At 40.5% G+C, this 20,568-nt stretch overlaps 1 protein-coding gene across 10 annotated transcripts in view; it reads left to right on the top strand.

The window, feature by feature from the left end:
- Positions 1-20,568, top strand: part of ALK (ALK receptor tyrosine kinase) — a 317,869-nt gene that overhangs the window by 201,884 nt on the left and 95,417 nt on the right. For 7 of the 10 annotated variants that reach the window (XM_072035464.1, XM_072035463.1, XM_072035462.1 and 4 more), the window contains one exon: positions 15,308-15,435. In XM_072035464.1, the coding sequence (XP_071891565.1) occupies positions 15,308-15,435 (128 nt within the window). Of the gene's footprint in view, positions 1-14,985; positions 15,199-15,307; positions 15,436-20,568 lie in introns of those variants that run through there. The other 3 variants (XM_072035465.1, XM_038176315.2, XM_038176316.2) reach the window with 2 other exon arrangements.

Raw genomic sequence — 20,568 nt, 5'->3', positions numbered from 1 at the left:
ATTGCTTTTCCTCATCTTTGTATTTTGCCCATTTCTGAATTGCTGTTTACGGAAGCAGACTCTGTCATCATGTCAGATGAACGCACTGAAATGACAGAAAGTCATCCTTGTGTGGCCTACTGGCAAATGGGGGATGCAGCTGACAGTGGGTAACAGGGATGTGTTGGGTAGCGCAGTGGTTTAGGTGGAGTTACTGACTAAAACAAAATCACTTGAATGCTCTGATGCAGTTTCTGCCTAATGGCATCTTCCTTCCAGCCCATAGCTCAGCTCAGCATGTCTATACAGATTCAGGCAGCATTAACTTCCTTGTGACCAGAGTTCACCATGCCCTGAGGCAGGTTGGAAATTAGGAGACATTTCTTCTCAGAAAGAGTGGTTAGGCATGGGAATGGGCTAACCAGGGAGGTGGTGGAGTCACCGTCCCTGGGGGTGTTTAAGGAGAGGTTGAACTTAGAGCTTAGGGACACGGTTTAGTGGGTGACATTGGTAGTAGGGGAAGGTTGGACTAGTTGGTCTTGGAGGTCTTTTAAAACCTTAATGACTCTTTGATTCAAGGGCTTCTGTGATCCATAGGCTAGTTTTTATTCAACAGTATTGATTGCTCTTGCCAGATACAGTCTGAGAGCTTTTTCATTATGTTTGTTGAGGAAAATTGGAGGTCATTGAGAGACTTTGAGAGTCATTAAATCTAAATTTTCATTGAAGAGGCAAAATCCTACTCTGAAGCATGTACTCAGACAATTCATGTGGGAGAAAAGATAAGAAAGAAAGAGCTAAAAATTTAGCGGTGTTTTGGAGGTCATCCTGCAGCTTTTGGATTACGTTTGTACTATGTACAGAACAAGAGGAGCAGCAAGGAAACTATCCTAGAAAATAACACATGGAAAAATCCTGTTGATGTGACACGAAACACATGATTAATGTCAGGTAACACAGTGTGGTGTTACTCCCCAGTTTGTGTTTCCAGTAGGTGAGCTGACAGTACGTCAGCTGCACAGATGCTTTTTATTTGACAGTGAGAAGGCGGTACATTACACTAGAACATCTTGTGGAGTCTGTTTTCTAGTCATGTTCCTTGTCAAGGCTTTTCTTATTTATGCTAAGAGAGAGTTTACATGCCAAACCTTGAGACTAACAGGCAAATGTATGCCATGCTAAACAAAACATTGCAGTGCTCCAGCTTTGAAGTTGATATCCCAGGCAGTGGCTTAAACTTGTTTTTCTGGGCAGTGACAGCTGTGGTCAAATACTTTTGGCTGCTTCTCAGGGCATTCCTCTTCGCCTCTTGGGATTCTTTCTCTTGGAAATGTCCAGTACTAAAAGAAGATCAGATCTGTTGCACAGTCTCATATTCCAGGTGTAGATCAGTAATGGGTGGTATTCCTCAGGGGTCTGGCACTGTTTAACATCTTTGTCAATTTAACAGTGAAATTGAGCACACCCTCAGCAAGTTTGATGATGACACCAAGCTGAGTGGTGCAGTTGACATGCTGGAGGGAAGAGATGCCATCTAGAGAGACCTGGATGGGCTTGAGGGGTGGGCCTGTGGGAACCTCATGACATTCAACAAGGCCCAAGTGCAAGGTCCTGCATCAGTGCCAGGGCAATCCCAAGCACAAGTACAGGCTGGCTGGAGAATGGGTTGAGAGGAGCCCTGTTGGCAAGGAGCTGGGAGTGCTGGTTGACAAGAAGCTCTACATGAGCCTTTAATGTGTGCTCGCAGCCCAGAAAGCCAACCGTATCCTGGGCTTCATCAAAAGAAGTGTGGCCAGCAGGCTGAGGGAGGTGATTCTCCCCCTCTACTCCGCTCTCATGAGACACTCCCCTGGAATATTGTATTCAGCTCTGGGGCCCCCAGCACAAGAAGGACGTGGAAGTATTACAAAGAGTCCAGAGGAGGGTCACAAAGATGATCAGATGGCTGGAGCACCTCTCCCATGAAGACAGGCTTAGAGGTTTGGGGTTGTTCAGCCCAGAGAAGAGAAGGCTCTGGTGAGACCTTATAGTAGGTTTCCAATATCCAAAGGAGGCCTACAGACAAGCTGTTTATCATGGAGTGTAGTGAACAAGGGGCAATGGCTTTAAACTAAGAGAGTAAATTTAGATTAGATATTAAGACAAAATTCTTCACTCAAGGGGTGGTGAGGCTCTGGACCAGGTTACCCAGAGAAGCTGTGGATGCCTCATCCCTGGAAGTGTTCAAGGCCAGGTTGCTCAGAGGGATTGGAACTAGATGATCTTTAAGGTCCCTTCCAAGCCAAACCTTTCTATGATTCTTTGATTCTATGATATTCCAAATGTGGTAACACAATGAGCAAATTGTTATCGACTGTGATTGCACTGCTGTCCTTACTGCAGTATTGAAAGCTGTGTACGCTTTCATGGTGTACGCTTTCATGGTTTCACTTCAGAACAGAAATTTCAGTACAGTCTGTCCAACCTCTGATGCACGATTTGCTCTGATAAGCACATTCCATGTCTTTGAATATAGTCATTAAGTGATTGCTTTAGTTGCTCTCTTTTTCGTTTGTTAAGGGTTTTCCCCATTCAAAGTTCAGTCATACAATTCAGAGAACCTCTCTCCTGCCCAGTAACAGGGTAACTGTTACAATGCCTGCTGTACAAGCAGTAATAGACACAACCTTTCTGCATTCCAACGCTCATCTTTCCTGATTCAGATTCTTCCTAACGAGTCATATTTTTCAAATGTCTGTTTGAGGGAAGCAAATTAAATTGGAGGAGGAAGTTGTTTATCAGGAAATAAACCTTTCTTCTTCACCCCTGCAATTTCCTTTCATGTTGCATACGTATAGACATCTGTATTGCACAGTTCTATGAAAGACATTTTACTTCTATTTATCTTGCAATGTCCTTCATTTTTATTCACTTATTTGTCACTGCATTTAGCACACCCTACACTCTATGCAGACCATAAAAGTGGGTGACAGAATCTTCTCTGACTCGCATGCCCACCTCTGTGTTGCAAACAAACACTGCAAATAACTGAAGATATGGGAAAGGTGGAATTTGCTGAGGATTGTCTGCCAGTCTTTGTGTGTGTGTGTGTGTGAATCTCTGAAATCCAATTTTATTATTATTTTTTTTTTTATTTTTAGATCCTGGGATCTTTTTATGCATTTTGAACTCAAAAATGGGGTTTAGGAGCCTGTTATAGAGGCTGGATACTCTCTTGAAATGGGTGGAAATGCCTGGAGCAGATATTCTATAAACCCTTCTGAACCTTACAATCCAAAGAGTACTTCGTCTAGCCCTTAATCTTTCTTTGGATATATTGATACTTTATTTTGAAGTCTAGGTTATTAAAGCTACTAGATAATTGCAGTATATCCCTAAAGGACTCAGAGTTAAGCACAGCTGTTCTCTCAAGTAAAACCTTTCTTCTCATCCACTCTTTCAGCCTTTGAACCTAAAGTCTTTCAAGGTATTTATTCTGCTGTACAGATGTTGAATAGACACAATATCTGTACTTTCCTTTAGGTGTGTTGTGATAAATCATTGCTGAATGCAGAAGAAAAAATTCTTGTTTAATTGGTCTCTCAGACACAGCTATTGAGAACTCAGTTATTTCAGAATACCTTGCCACTATACTCTGCTCTGTGAAGAGGCTCCCCATCTTCCTGAAGCTTTGACCACATTTGACTGTAATTAAGATCAGATTATGTTTCACTTTAACTATTTAAATAAAAAATTAAGATTGCTTTTTGGTACACTAAACAAAAATAAAAAATTGCAGTGATGTACATTGGGTTGAAAGGATGGAATTTCTTTATGATCCTCACAGACAATTAAGTTACTCCCTGAAGCGTGAAATTTAATTACCATCACCAGAAGCAGCATGATGCAGTGGATTAGGACATAGGAATAAGTATCATAAATTTTTATCTCTGATCTTAGTTCTGCCATCTATTTATTGAATGACTGAGTCATATAACCTTCCTGTGCCTCCTTTTCATCCACCTGAAAAATGAAGTGTTTGATGTCTTTGCTAAGGGGCTGTGAAGTCTGTTATACAGACTTCATTTAAAGGTGTAATGGGTTATATGAATGCTAAGTGTTGCTAGGGTTGCCTAGGCTTACATACTGTGAGTACTTATTGCAATCTGGTTTCATAGAGTGAAATCTCATTTTTTTGGCAGTGTTAGCTTCATTAAAGGAAATGTAATCAAGCTCATGGGCAAATAGGGAGAGGACTACAAGAGGAGATGACACTGAAGAGCCATTGTGCACCAGAAAAAGATGCTGAGCTATTGTTCTTTTCACATCAGCTTTGATGCTACATGTCAGATACAATTACTAATTGTAGCATCTCAGGAGTGCCTCCAACCATGCACTTTTCATGAGGTGTAAGAAAGCATTTTTAATCTTACACAGTTTAACTGGGAAGCAAAAAGAAAAGATGAGTGCCAGATGAACATATTCCTCAATGAAGATTGCCCAGCTCTACTGTATTTGCTATGGCAATAGTCTCTTACTGAAGTGGTTAATCACATCATGTCAGTATGGAGATCTCACAAAAACTGAAAGCTGTTTATTGGATGGGCAGAAGTGGCTAATTATAAAATAGTTTGTTCTGTCTTAAAACAAAACAAACAAACAAACAAACAAAAAAACCAAAAAACAAAAAACAAAAAACAGTGCTTTCTCATGTCACAGCACTACTTGGCCAACAGACCTTTTGAGTAGGTAAGTTTGTTAGCATAGCAATAGCCATGCTAAGTTCATATTAAAGTCAAATTTTGGAATCATCAGCAACAGAATCTTCCTATAAGTATTTGGGTATTTGGGTTGCTATTTTCACAATTTTCAAAAAGCAAAACTTAATTAAAAATGCCCATTGCATTTTGTGGATTACGTTCCAGTGCAGAAGTGCCAGACTACTCAGTTGGAAAGAAGTTTGTCCTTCACCAAGCTGATGACTGATCTCATTGCCTTTCTTTGCATCCCTCTAAGTTTATATGCTGTTTCCTTCAGGAAAAGTTTAATACATGTCTGTATTAAACTCCATGCAAAGATTCTCATTTGTAATCACAAGAATATAGATTGAATTGTGAGGCTGCAGTTCTTCACAGTTACTTATCTGATTCAATTCACTGCAGCATTCAAATGTTTTTCAGAGCAAGATCTTTACTTCAAATGGGTTAGTAAAGCAAAATCTTCAAAACAAATATTTTCTACAAGATACACAGAAAAGCAAAAACTTTAATATTCTAACTCTATTAAGTTAACAGGAGAGTATATTTTTTCATAGCTTTTGTTTCCTGTTAATAAATTTTCGTCTGTAAAATAAGTGTATTGTGGTCTTGTAGCGTGTTCTAAATATAGGAGGAAATCCAAATAACAATGAAACTCTAATGGTTTAATTGCAAACTTCCTATGTTATCCAAGAATAAGCATGAATTAAAGATAGCCTGTGTGGGCTACTCGTGTTTCATTGAAAACTAAAGCAATTTCTGCCATACTATGATATCCCTCAGATAGTACAATTGTCAAAGAGAGGAGCTGTACAGAAGGGCCCAGAAGTGTGGTCCTAAAAGGCATGTGAAGTTAGTTTCTCCCCCAGTACAAGTGAGGCAGTATTATTGCAGTCTGGAACCAAAATCTTCTGGGTCTCCTGTTCTAAGGAAGGTAATTACACTGTGAGTCTGACCCGTTATCCAGACCTAAAAGAATTACACAGTATTTTCTTGGAGGGAGGTCATTAGTTTTACCTTAAAAGAAAAGCATCAAAGCCCATGTGCTTTTTTTTTTTCCTTAGTGAAAGAAAGGAAAGTCGTTACAATTACATGTAGTTCCATCTTTTTTAATGGAAAAACCTCTTTGAATACATCTTCTAAAGGCATTTTGAAGGAAGGGCTGGGAAGCAGTAGAATGTAATAGTTACAGGGATGTTAAAGGCCTGATCCAATAACACTAACAAAGGTCTTAATTGTATATAAACTATCACCAACAGTTACATCTTCCTTACAGAAGAGGCCATAGAAAAAGATAGGACACAGAATCACAGAATCTCTAGGTTGGAAGAGACCTCAAGATCATCGAGTCCAACCTCTGACCTAACACTAACAGTCCCCACTAAACCATATCCCTAAGTTCTACATCTAAACGTCTTTTGAAGACTTCCAGGGATGGTGACTCAACCACCTCCCTGGGCAGCCTGTTCCAATGTCTAACAACCCTTTCAGTAAAGAAATTCTTCCTAACATCTAACCTAAAACTCCCCTGGCGCAACTTTAGCCCATTCCCCCTCGTCCTGTCACCAGGCACATGGGAGAACAGGCCAACCCCCATCTCGCTAGAGCCTCCTTTAATATACTTATACAGAGCAATAAGGTCACCCCTGAGCCTCCTTTTCTCTAGGCTGAACAAGCCCAGCTCCTTCAGCCGCTCCTCATAGGACTTGCTCTCCAGGCCCCTCACCAGCTTCGTCGCCCTTCTCTGGACCCGCTCAAGCACCTCGATGTCCTTCTTGTAGCGAGGGGCCCAGAACTGAACACAGTACTCGAGGTGCGGCCTCACCAGAGCCGAGTACAGGGGGACGATCACCTCCCTAGCCCTGCTGGTCACAGTGTTTCTGATACAAGCCAGGATGCCGTTGGCCTTCTTGGCCACCTGAGCACACTGCTGGCTCATATTCAGCCGACTGTCCACCATCACTCCCAGGTCCTTCTCTGCCTGGCAGCTCTCCAGCCATTCCTCTCCCAGCCTGTAGCTCTTCTTGGGGTTATTGCGCCCCAGGTGCAGGACCCGGCACTTGGCCTTGTTAAACTTCATACAGTTGACCTCAGCCCATCGGTGCAGCCTATCCAGATCCTCCTGCAGAGCCTTCCTACCCTCAAGCAGATCGACACACGCACCTAGCTTGGTGTCATCTGCAAACTTACTGAGGGTGCACTCAATGCCCTCATCCAGATCATTGATGAAGATGTTAAAGAGGACCGGCCCCAGCACCGAGCCCTGGGGGACGCCACTAGTGACTGGCCTCCAACTGGACTTGGCTCCATTTACCACAACTCTCTGGGCCCGGCTATCCAGCCAGTTTCTAACCCAACGAAGCGTGCGCCAGTCCAAGCCAAGAGCAGCCAGTTTCTTGAGGAGAATGCTGTGGGAAACGGTGTCAAAAGCCTTGCTGAAGTCAAGGTAGACCACATCCACAGCCTTTCCCTCGTCCACCCAGCGCGTCACTTTGTCGTAGAAGGAGATCAGGTTCGTCAAGCAGGATCTGCCTTCCATAAACCCATGCTGACTGGGCCTGATCGCCTGCTTGCCCTTCAAGTGCCGCATGATGACTCCCAAGAGGATCTGCTCCATGAGCTTCCCTGGTACTGAGGTCAAACTGACCGGCCTGTAGTTCCCCGGGTCTGCCCTCCGGCCCTTCTTGTAGATGGGCGTCACATTTGCTAGCCGCCAGTCAGCTGGGACCTCCCCCGATAGCCAGGACTGCTGATAAATGATGGATAGGGGCTTGGCCAGCTCCTCTGCCAGTTCTCTCAGTACTCTTGGGTGGATCCCATCCGGCCCCATCGACTTGTGCACATCCAAGTGCCGTAGCAGGTCACCAACCAGTTCTTCGTGGATGGTGAGGGCCACATCCTGCTCCCCGTCCCCTTCCACCAGTTCTGGGTACTGGGTATCCAGAGAGCAACCGGTTTTACCACTAAAGACTGAGGCAAAGAAGGCATTGAGCACCTCCGCCTTTTCCTCATCTCTTGTAACTAAGTTTCCCCCCGCATCCAGTAAAGGATGGAGATTCTCCTTAGTCCTCCTTTTTGTGTTGATGTATTTATAAAAGCGTTTTTTGTTATCTTTAACGGCAGTAGCCAGCTTGAGCTCCAGATGAGCTTTGGCCTTCCTAATTTTGTCCCTGCACAGCCTCGCTACATCCTTATAGTCCTCCCTAGTGGCCTGCCCAATTTTCCAAAGATTATAAACCCTCTTTTTCCTCCTAAGCTCAAGCCACAATTCTCTGTTGAGCCAGGCTGGTCGTCTTCCCCGCTGGCTCATCTTTGGGCACATGGGGATAGACCGCTCCTGTGCCATTAGGATTTGCCTCTTGAATAGCACCCAGCCTTCCTGAACCCCTCTGCCCTTCAGAACCGCCTCCCATGGGACTCCACCAACCAGTGTCCTGAGCAGCCTAAAGTCAGCCCTCCGAAAGTCCAATACAGTGGTTTTACTGGTTCCCTTCCTGGCCCCGCCAAGAATAGAGAACTCCACCATTTCGTGGTCACTCTGCCCAAGACTGTTCCCGACAATCACATCCTCCACCAGTCCTTCTCTGTTTGTGAAGAGAAGGTCTAGCAGGGCACCACCCCTGGTAGGTTCACTAATCAGCTGCGTCAGGAAGCTATCTTCCACTTTCTCCAGAAACCTCCTAGACTGCTTCCTCTGGGCTGTGTTGTGCTTCCAGGATATGTCTGGGAAGTTGAAGTCCCCCACGAGTACAAGCGCTGACGATTTCGCAACTTCTGTCAGCTGCCTGTAGAACTCCTCATCCGTCTCCTCATCCTGGTTCGGCGGTCTATAGCAGACCCCAACCAGGACACTAGCCTTGTTGTCCCTGCCGATCCTAACCCAAAGGGACTCGATCTTGTCATTCCTAGCCTCGAGTTCTACAACATCGAAAGACTCTCTAATATAGAGAGCCACACCGCCACCCCTTCCATGCTGCCTGTCCCTTCTGAAGAGCCTATAGCCAGGCATCGCAGCACTCCAGTCATGAGACTGGTCCCACCACGTTTCCGTGATGGCAACCAAGTCGTAGCCTGCCCGCTGCACGATGGCTTCCAGCTCCTCCTGTTTGTTACCCATGCTGCGTGCATTGGTGTAGATGCACTTCAGCTGGGCCTTTACCTTATCCTCCGGCCTTGCCACTGCTCCCCCTGGTACAGCCCCAACAGGACAACTGGCATTAAATCAATGCAGGAAAACTATTTTTCTTTCTCTTCCTAAATAGAATGCTCTGTGAGCAGAAGAGTTTGCACTGCAGACTTTCTGCGTTGTTCAAGAACTATGTCCTTTAATGCTAAATAATGTCTTGTATTAATATACAGTAACTTTATTTTCTGCCATTTTAGAAAATAGATCCTTTTCAAGACTACATCATCACCCATCAAATTAAGGCCCTGATGTCTTTTAAGTAATTTTAAGATCAGTAAACTGAAATTAATTTAAAATTGTTAATTAAAAGTAATAGGCAGTATAATGTATTGGTTGATCTAGTGAAAAAAGTCTTCTATGGTTCTTTTTTTTTTTTTTCCTACTGTCTTTTGGAATGTTTGCGTCTTCTGAGAACGTTTTTTAATTTTCTGTTTTCTGTATCCTAAAAAAGTCCAGTCTGGTTCTTCCTTTGTGCAGTATGCATTAATTGCGATCAGGCAAGTAAGCATGGAGCAATGTGGAGGCAAGATTAGAACCTGTTATAAACTCCTGTATGATTATGCAATAGGATGTAGGATGGAGAAAGTTATGTTCTTTTACCAATTCATCTAGTAAAGGAGGAAAAGTCTCTTTTGGACTCCTAATGATAGTTTTTCCTTTTAATCCTGTCCTTACCAAAGTTTCATTCTCAAAAAGTGGCATTTTTTTCACTACCTTTTTCATGCCACAGGTGGATTTTGATGTGAAATACTCTGATACAGATGCTATTATTAGTATTTTATTTTGTAATTCCCCAAAGTTCACTGAACCCTTTACCAAGGATAGACTAGACTGTATAGGTACCTTGCGTTTTCCTCTCAGGCATACCACAATAAATGTTTGTAACAACAGGAGTACTTTAGATGAGAAAGAGCATGGATTTGGAGAAATAAATCACATTGTAACTCAGCTTAGTTATGAGAAGTCTGTCCTCCCTAAGGTGAAACAAGCTATGCTAGAAGCCAGGGCAAACCCACAGTGAAGGCATAGGTGGTAACACAGGTGTCAAGCTGGCTGGCAGCACGGAAATTAATTCTATCTTGCATATGTAGATTGATATTTGGGGAATAATCACTAAGATGGTTGCTATATATGGGACATCAAGACTAAAGTCCTAAAGTTTGTTGCTATCAAGTATTTTGGAACACCTCTTTAACAGAATGAAAGAGGACCCAACAGGTAATGTTATTAATTGAATTCAAAACTATGAAAATCATTTATCCACAAAGACAGACAAATGCTGGATGCAAATATTTTCTCTTGAGATTTTACTTAAGAATTCTAGCACATCTTTCTTATGAATTGACTGCTTCTAAGATAGCATCCTGACTTGCACTTGCAATTAATCATTGCTGGCATCACCCAGAAGAGCGTGCAACAAGGCATCTAATGCAGTAGTGTATTGATTAGAATCAATCAGTTATGTGTTCCTCCTGAAGCTGCACACTACACAAACAATCAAAGAATAGCTAAACTATAAATATCTCTCAGAAGTTAAGTTTCCATGAAAACTCAATTGCGCTTCTGAAACTGGGTAACTGCATGTGAGATAGAGGCAGGGAAGCACCACCTGCTATCTAGCAAACTGAATCATGGATGGGAGGCCAGAGGAAGCACTAAGAGGAAGGTTAGGTCAGAAAGAAGTGCTTCACCATTACAGTCTGAGCACCTAACTCTTTCAGGGCTATGCAACTCCTGAGGCCCTGTTTCTAGCATACCTTCACTTTACAGGGAGTAGATGAGTGTACAGATGGTCACTTAAAAATTCAACTCTTGTACTGAGCTCAGTTTCTGTCAGCAGCATTTTCTGCTTTGTAGAAGAATGACAGAGCTGAGACAGCTTCTTCTGAACATAACTTCAGTGAAAGTCCTGTTGAGTGGGTCTGGCCTGCTGAATCAAGACTCTGAGCAGTGTCTAAACAATGTTATAGTGTGTTGCTTTACAGCATAAAACATTAAATTAAGATGTTAAGCCATGGTCTTACCTGTTGATTGTGGCAGGAGCTAGAGAGATCATCCTAGCTATTGTGGCTGATGTGGTAAAAAAAGATTTTGCTATTGAAGGCTGAGTGGAGATTATAGCTATATGCACAGTAACTGATGCGTTTGTCCTTGCAGTTGTCAGCTTACCAGTCTTATTCATCATTTCGTACACTGCTTGGAGGTTATGCAGAGGAAAACAGGAACAATCTGTTATCTGGTGTAATTTTCTTTTGGGACCTCAGTTTCGCAGAATCACGGAATGGTTGAAGTTGGTTGGGATCTCTGATATTTACTAGCCCAACTTCCTTGCCCTATGCAAGGTTAGCAAGAAGTTACAGAGATCCTTATCCAGTCAGATTTTGAATAGTCAGGAACAAAATGTATCGATAGACTCCATAACCTTCCTGGTCAACGTCTTCCAGTGTTAAATCATCCTTAGATTAAGCATTTGTTTTCTTTATAAGGGATTTCTTGCAGTTCAGTCTATGCACATTCCCTGTTGTCCTTTCATTAGATATGACTGATTGGTTCTCTCTTATTTACACCCTTCCACAAGATGTAAACACTGATATAATCCTCCCTGAGCCTTCTCTTCCCCAAGGTAACCAATCCCAATTTTCTCAGCCTCTCTTTCTATGTCAGATGCTCCACTGCCTGATTACCTAAATTATAGTTCCAGGAGTTTGTTGATGAGGACATGATGGGAGACAGTGTCGGAAGCCCTACTAAAGTCAGATTAAGCAACGTCTACTGCTCCCCTCATCCACCAAGCCCATCATCTCACCATAGAAAGCTACCAGTTTGGTGAAATGTGAAATCAGGATGAAGAGACTCCACACATGGTATTGCCACATATATCTCAGCAGATCACTGAAGTAGCTTTTCTGCCACCTTGTTAAAATGCTTTCTAAAATTAGATTCATAACATATGCCACTCACAATAAATCTACTACTAGCTAACATCTAATGCATATCAGTTATACTGAAGTACATCTTGCTACTGCCAGACGGCCTCTATTAAAGGATCTTCAAATGAGTATGGTTTTGTTAAGTACAGGGTATTGTATGGAAAGATTTGGAAATCAGAGTTCCTATGCTGCCGCAGACTGATGGCAGAATTGACTCCAATCTTGATTTGCTCATGGGTCTCTGTACTGACCTGGTAGCTATTTTAGTCTCCCTAATAAATCTACCAGTTAGTGTCATCTCCAGATCATTTATTTTTGTGTCTGTGAAGAAGCAGGATGATACTTGGGAATTAATTTCACATGAATCTTTGAATCTCAGACAACCTATTGTAGGAATTTGTTCCACAAAACAGGAATATATTTTGTAGTGAATCTGAACTTGAGTGAATCTGCCTTTTCCCATCTTGCAATCGCAGAGAAATAAAATACCTGCTTGGCAACAGCTCTGGGAGTTAATAAAGTTTCTGTGGTAAACTATGAGAAGCCCGAGAATTTCAAACTGAAGTTATTGCACCAGTAACTCAGAAAAGCAATTCCTAAAACTCTCGGCACATTTATCCAGAGGGTTAGCGGTAGCACAGAAATGGAAATCATTGTTGAGAGCCACTGCGTACTTGGAATTAAAACCCATCAGTCTTCTGAAACCGAGGAAAACAATTTTTGCGACATACAGATGCTTCTGTAGTTCATAACAAAAATTAAATCTAAATCTTCTTTTTTACCCTGTTTGTACGGAAATTCATATCCTCAATCCTTGTAATATACCTAACTTGAGATGACATCAAAAGAAATAATGCACAGAGAAGCTAGGCATTTAAAATACTTTCAGTGCTTCATTTTATTTAATTTCAGTAAAAACAGAGTTATCCATTTGGGTGAGGGGGATGAGAAAGGAGAGAGAGGATGACTATATCATCTTCTGAAGCTGGAACCTGAAGCACAAGAGATGAAATGTGGAAAATGAAGATAACTGTAAAAGACGCATAAAACTCAGAAGTCTAGTTTCAGTGTTCTTGCTGAAAAGGGAGGAAGAAAGAGACCTGGTAAACCACAAAAAAAAAAAAAAAAAAAAAAAAAAAAAAACATAAAAAAACAAATGAAAAACCCCACAGTGTTTGCTTTTCAGAGCTGTGAGTTGTACGGTTAGCTGTCATCAGTTCCTTTTTGCAGTTCTTGCTTAAGGACATTTATTTAGGTCTTTAGCATACCTGTTGGCACCTTCCTTGCCTGGTGGGAATTGTGTCATATTGAACAGAGGGTAGTGACACTGCTGCATTCCTGCTGAGATAAAAAGTGTGTCTACCTCTGACACAAAGAAAAGTCTCCTAGCTATTAGAAGTATAGGGTCAGTGATTTGGGATGGATCCTCCCTTATAGTGGGCACAGATGTTGGTTGGTTGGTTGGTGCAAATGGCAGAGCGAGGGAAGGGCAGGGAAAAACACGTGTAGATATATATATTGTTATTCCCATTTGGAAGTGTGTCTTAGCTTGATAACATCCAAATTTTGGCATACTTCTGTGGAAAGAGGTTCTTTGTCATACTAAGCTACATGGTTTGTTTTGTTCAAAACTGTCGCAATGGGTTTCTCCGTCCCTTAAGTCAAATGTATTCTTGTGTACAGCCCACACAGTCACAAATCTATGGTGGGTGATGGTCCTACTTGATAAGGAAACATTTGAGTTTCAAGAGGATATTGTAATAGAGCAATGAAAAATCTGTTGCACCTGACCAATTATGTTAACCAAAAATAGTCTTCCACAAAAATACTTGATATTGGGTACTTGAAAGCAACTTCAGGAAACACAGTAAATTTTTGTTCTCATCTTTAAAACTGCAGCTGGAGCTGTAAAGAGCATTTTCTAGTAGGTTTTATGAGACACCCATTTTCTTGTTTTTCTCCAAGTACAATATGCTAAAAAAGAAATCTGTGTGTGTGTATTAGTAGTAGAGAAAACAGAAAAGTGGGTTAGTAGTGACTGAATGGGTTTACAGACAATCTCTCATCTCTGGTCATGTTTATGGTGAGTTCCCAGTGAAATGGGTGATGGACTCTGTACAGCTGCAGGAGTAATGCATGCCTCTCCGAAAGCATCCATTCACAAATGGTGTCATTGAGTGTTTTTATTGGCAGCCTGTACACAGTAATGAAAGATGAAATGGGCCAGAGAGCGTTATCATAGTTACTTTGTTCCATAGTGATTCTATGATTCCATGAAAATTTCTAGGGTGTACAGATGTTACAGTATAAGAAAGACATAAAATTACAATACAATATCCTGGGTTGGAAGGGACCCACATGGAACATCAATTCCAAATGATGGCTCCACACAGGACTACCCAAAAATCAAACGAAATGTCTGAGAGCATTGCCCTAACAGTTTTTGATCTCTGTCAGGCTTGCTGTCATGACCACTTCCCTAGGGAGCCTGTTCTAGAGCTCAACCACCCACCCAGTGAAGAACCTTTTCGTAATATCCAGCCTGAACCTCCCCTGATGTAGCTTCATGCTGTTCCCTCGGGTACTATTGATGTTCACCAGAGAGAAGATATCAGCACCTCCCGCTCTGCTCCCCTTTGTAGGCCATGACATGGTCTCCCCTCAGTCTCCTCTTCTCTAGGCTGAACAATCCAGAGGGTAGACGTAGACGTTGAAGAAGGCAAGCCCTTAAAGTCTCCTGACATCTCAGAGAGTAGACTAAGTTCGTACAGATTTTCTGTTCTCATTTACTTGTGGCAACAAGCAGACCAGGTTGAAACACTCTTGCAGTCAGCTATGTTATTTTCCAGCACTGTTTCTCCATTCCATTTCCTTGATTTATTTGGTAGAACTCTTTGTTTGTCTTTAAGGCCAAAACAAAATGAACAAAACAAAACAAACAAACAAAAAAGAAAGAGAAATGACATATTTTAGTTGTAGTGCTTCTTATACATCTAGACGTTCCAGCCAGCCACATCAGAAGCAAAGCATGCTACCTCAACCAGCACCACAGTGTTGGGAATTACCATGTTTGCACAAGTCCTTGAGACTGGCTTATTGCCCAAGTCTGACTAACAGCCTTTGCCAGTGAGGAGCAGGGGGAGCGATCTCTAGAGAGCATATACGTGTGTGCTACAGATTTCACAGCTTGCTTTGTAAAGAAAGTTAAGCTTCTCTGAAACAGCAGGCGGATATCTCTGAGAAGTCTGTGGACTCTGTGGAGATCTGTGTGCTTAGAAGCTTACTTTTGAAAAATCTGTGGGAGGGGAAGGCACTGACCATGGAGCACCATGAGATGATGGGGGGCAGGAGGAGACAGCAAAGTACAGTATGGCCAGCCATATGCAAAGCTGCTTCTCTGGAGGCTTCGGTCCTCGTAAAATAACTTTTCTTATCATTCTTCTTTGTTCTTTCCTTTTTCTGTATGATGAGTGCAGATGGGTACTGCTTCAAAGGAGAGTTGGACATCTAGAGAAACCGTTTCGGATCTCACTGGAGTATGTTGCTCATGGGAACAAGAGCATAGCGGCCGTGGATTCCTTTGCAATAAAGAACTGCAGCACAGGTAATGTACCATATTTTATTGTTTCTGGCTCATACTGTTTTGATGCCTTTTTAGATATGAGCATGTTTTCTGTCTAAGAAACTTCACAGAATTAAAGTTTTTCATTTGACAGGTTACTTAAATATTCGTTTTTACTATTCTGTTCCAGAGAATATATTTTTAAAATGTTGCGTTAGAAGTTTTTAACTTCTTGAAGGGAACAAGATCTTTCTTTCCCCCTTTTGGAATGAATTTCTAGGAAAATTCAATTTGGGAAAAAACAGATCAGTACTTTTCCTGGCTTGCCAGATGCATATCCTGACAACTTCACTTTCTGCAGCAGAAAATAGAACGGATGAATGGTTCTGAAACAAGATATCTTTCAAGTCATCTTTGGATGTTTCTTGTAACAATTTCAGAGTTGTTTTTTTTTTGAACAACTATGGTAAAGTTGGTTTTATAAAGCATACATTTCTTTGGAAATGTTCCAAAGAAGTTATTGTGGAGTTACCCCTAATAGCTCGATACAGCTTGTGGAATTTTAGTAATGGGCAACCTTAACAGGAGGTTAAGGAGCTTTTTAAATACAAGCTTCATTATCAATTTAAGTATTTAAATTCAGTGCTTTTGTGTCAGAAGCAGCTGTGTTTTAGTTATACCTTCTTAATGGAGATTGTGAAACGTACTGGAATCTTTAGGTGGCTTGTCAGTGAATATTATTACTTGTAGCACTTAACACCTTTTCTCAGTTTGATTTACTCAGAATACTGCTCAGTGGCATGTCCTCCGTTTCAGCCTAACTATGACAGGGAAATCTGTTAGGGAGTATATGTTGTTTTCATTATTTACATTACTCTCCACAGAGGTCAGTTGTATTAATGGCTTTATTGCACTGTTCATAGATAAAGATGAAGATCCCTAAGCTCCAACAGTGAACAGCTTGACCTTGTGCTGAAAGTGCAAGGCATATTCAGGCAGAAAGCATCTGCTCTTCTCCTGACATACAAAACTCATCTTGGTATAACTGTAAAGATGAAAAATAAAGTATTTCAACACTGCAAATCAAAGAAGTAAATGGGAGAGAAGTCATTCATTCCACATTGTTTGGGGAGTATATTGCAACAGACTGCAGAAATTGTTCAGCTGCTATGAAAGTACATAAATTCTCTTGGGAATGCCTGAAGGAGAGCCATCCGTGACAAGGAAAAGCACTGTTGGCTGAGTGAAAAGTTCATGTTGTTTTAGTGAGACATGATAGAAACTAATACCAATACTGGACACATAACAACATAGAATCATACAATGGGGTGGGTTGGAAGGGATTTTAAAGATCATCTAGTTCTAATCCCCCTTCTAGTGGAAGTCAGGGACACCTTCTGCTAGATCAAATTTTGAGCAATTTTGAGATTGCTCTGTGGACTTCTCTGGACGACTTGGTCCAGTGCTTCACCACCCTCATAATGAATGTCTTCCTAGTATCTAATCTAAACCTACACTTTTTTAGTTCAAAACTGTTACCCCTGTTCTTTCACTACATTCATTGATAAAGAGTCTCTCCCCATCTTTCCTGCAGGCCCCCTTTAAATATTGGAAGACATTTATAAGCTCTCCATGGAGCCTTTTCTTCTCTAGGCTAAGTAACCCCAACTATCTCAGTCTGTCTTCATAGGAGAAGTGCTCCAGCCCTCTGATCATCTCTGTGGCCCTCCTCTGGATGTGCTCTAACAGGTCCATGTATTTCTTATGCTGTGGGTCCCAGAGCTGAATGCCATACTCCAGGTGGGGACTCACTAGAGGGGGAGAATCACCTCCTATGACCTGCTAGCTACACTACTTTTGATGCAGCCCAGGATATGGTTGATTTCTTAGGCTGCCAGCACACATTACCATCTCATATTCAGTTTTTCATTCACCAGTATTCCCAGGCCCTTCTCCACAGGAAAAGTTCTGAAGATGACAGAAGTTGGTTGCTGAGGCTATTAAAATATATTGTGAGCATAAGAAGGAACAACTGTCCTATTTTGTCTACAGATTTTTGCAATTGGTTACTCTTCTATTCTGTTTACAGTACATGTTATATGAATAATACAACCAGGGAAGAAATCCATACATTCATTTTTTAGATACTTGAAACTGCTATGCCCCCCGCACACAGGTGAAGACTGGGCCCATTTTACTAGAAATCAAGTAGTGATAAGCAGCCAAGGTGTCACTTTAGGCTTGGAGGAAATACGGGAAGCAATAAGAAAATATTCATCTATATTTAATTTTTCTGCAGCTGTTAGAAGCTTCTATGCAGTTTAGGTAGTTGGATACCTTAATATCACTGAAGAGTCCAAATCTTAGATGCATTTGGAAAAGAAATACCCAAGAAACAATAGCAACTCTTCTGCCTGACTTTTCTAAGCCTTTTATACACAATATGTACAATTCAAAAACAAATTAAGGGGCATAGAAAATCTTAGGAAATTGGTCTACCATTTCCATAGTTGAATATAGGTTTGAATCTAAATTAGATGTTACTAGAGGTGTGACAAAGGTAGAGGTTTGGGATTGGGATTTGCTTTTGAACATTGGAAGTTCCGTTTTGCAAGTTCTTTAATCATGGAAAAAATGGGATTCTTGCATATAAAATGCAAAAATGACAGCCTATTGGGAATTTAAAAATAAAAAATAAAAATCATGTGCTGATAACATTCTGAAGTTTTCTATAATTCTGAATTTAAAAGTTCAAGATTGAAATCCCATCTAACCAAAATTTGTTGATGAGAAATACAACTCTATCAGTGTCGTTGTGCTCCACATTTCATTCCTTGTGCTCTTTTCTTTTTCATTCAACATATTAGAAAGTCAAAGTGATTTGTTCCTTCAATATCTTTACATTCCCCAAATCCTATCATATAATTAATTATTCTTGAGCAGGTTAGGTTGATAGGAAAAATGAAAATCTTTGCAAGCTGAGGGTTTCCGTTTGTTTAATGCTCAGGATGAGCCATAAGTGTATTTGATACATCTCTTACCATTACCATAGTTCATCACTGCCATTCTTCTCATGTACTCTGTCAACCTCTCTACCTTTAATTCATTAAGGGCTTTTTAGCATCTTAAATGGATTCAAGTTTTTAAATACTTTTGTGTACAGAAAATTTTCCTGAGGCATGGGGCTAGATTCTGATTATAAAGCTCCAAAAAAGCTGCTTGTACTTCTGCAGGTTTGGGATCAGGCTAGTTAACAGGTAGCGTTTCCTATAGTTCTACATCCAATTGATTTTAAGTTGCTATCTTAAACATGAAGTGGATCGTGTTTGTCAGTATGTAAAACCTGAACTATTGATTGTCTAATCATCTTTCTTACAACTTATACAGTGTGATACAAAGCAAAAATATAAAAAATTACAAATTGTAGAGAAGTAATACACTAATTTAATGTCAGGTGTTTTTTTTTTTCCCTTCTACAAGTAATTGGTACTGTGGCATTTGATAGTCGATAGTAATTTCTAGTAATAAAAATAGAGTTAATTTCCTAAGTAATGTATTGACTTATTAATGATATTTAATGGGTTCCTTACAATTTTATTGTAGTTGTAAATTAATTAGTTTGCTAACTTGCTTCCAAAAGTCTTAATTAAAGTACCTAATAGTAAGCACAAGTAAATGACAAGACACTGTTTTACTTAGCAGTGTTTGATTTACCAATTCTAAGTAACTTTTTATGTAAAAGGCATGGAGGTCAAATGCTTCTAAAATGTGTTAAAGGTTTAATGATGCTCTGAGGCTGTTAAAAACAGTTATTTCAGATGCTCACCCTGTCTAAGAGGAAGCACTTAGCTTTCAAGTTTTCAAGCTTAATAGGCAACATTAAAAATGTATTTATTTTGAAGCAGGGAGAGAATATATGTTGTTGATTTCTTAAGTTAATGCTACTGTCCATTCAGCAATAGCTTTTTCAGGAGATACTAAAAGTACATAGAAATACACTTCGTACCTTCAGAGCTAGTAAATAGTTAGTTCTGTAATGATCTTGTGGTTGTAATAATACATGCAAATTTCTGAAAGTTGAAGTTAAGGTTATACAAAAAGTAAAAGCCTGGATCCAAAGCAAAGGACTTCTCAAGAAAGGGTAGGTTTTGAAGAACTAGAGGGGATTTTACTGGGAAAAGAGATAGTGAGGGAAGAATAAGGAATATGAGCTTGAAAAATACATGAAGAACTATGAGCAATTGCCAGATAGATTTTTTTCATGATTCCTTTTGATAAATAATCTAGCAACAGATTTATTAATCAACTGTAGGAAATCAATAAGGATTTTCTTCAAGCAGGATTAGTTATATATCTGAATCATTACTAAAATTATGTATTTGTGTATTTAGACAAAACCCGAATATGTGTCAGTTTCCCACACATGCTTGCTTTCTGTATTTTGTCTTTTAAATGAGTTTTCTAACAGGAAGTTATGGTTAACTTAAGGAGATACCAGTGAGCACATTTTCAAAATAAGTTCTTGATGCTTCCTACTGGAAAACCACATAGAAAAGTTAACCTCTTCTAAACCAAGAACTGAAATAGTATCATCGAATCATTTAGGTTGGAGAAGACCTTCAAGATCATGAAATCCAATCATTAACCTCACTTCTGAGTCCCGTTACTAAACCGTGTCCCCATGTCATGGCACACCTATAGCTAAGGTGTTAATAATTAATTTGTATTTTTTGTATAGCTTTTAAATAAGTTTCATTTGAGTAAGATGTTTGCAGAAGATTTATGAAGCAACTAAAATGTAAATAATTGTTTATGAAATATTTGCTTGGCTGTAATAATGGGACAGAGTAGAGAAGATGTACCTTCAATGACAAACATGTCATTTTATTTGGTCTGAAGATCCACCACTTCTCAGATATTTCAGGAAGACCAGTGAACAGAACAATGAGCACAGTCTATTGTGCTATTGTGATAGAACTGAAAAACAGAAAAAAAGGTAGTCTTTAATTTCAGTAGTAATTGTCTCTATTTAAAGTTCAGGACCAACATTTACCATAATACTTGCTTGGGAGGGCCAGATCATTTCTGTTTAAAGGAAGCTGGTGAATTGCCTTTGGCATTAATGCCACAATTAAGGAACTTAACAAGACAGAGGATAGATCCAGAGTAAATTAA

Source organism: Anas platyrhynchos, chromosome 3 (assembly GCF_047663525.1).
Source record: "Anas platyrhynchos isolate ZD024472 breed Pekin duck chromosome 3, IASCAAS_PekinDuck_T2T, whole genome shotgun sequence".
In the NCBI taxonomy this organism is placed as follows: Eukaryota; Metazoa; Chordata; class Aves; order Anseriformes; family Anatidae; genus Anas; species Anas platyrhynchos.
This window is presented reverse-complemented; position numbering and strand designations above follow the sequence as displayed.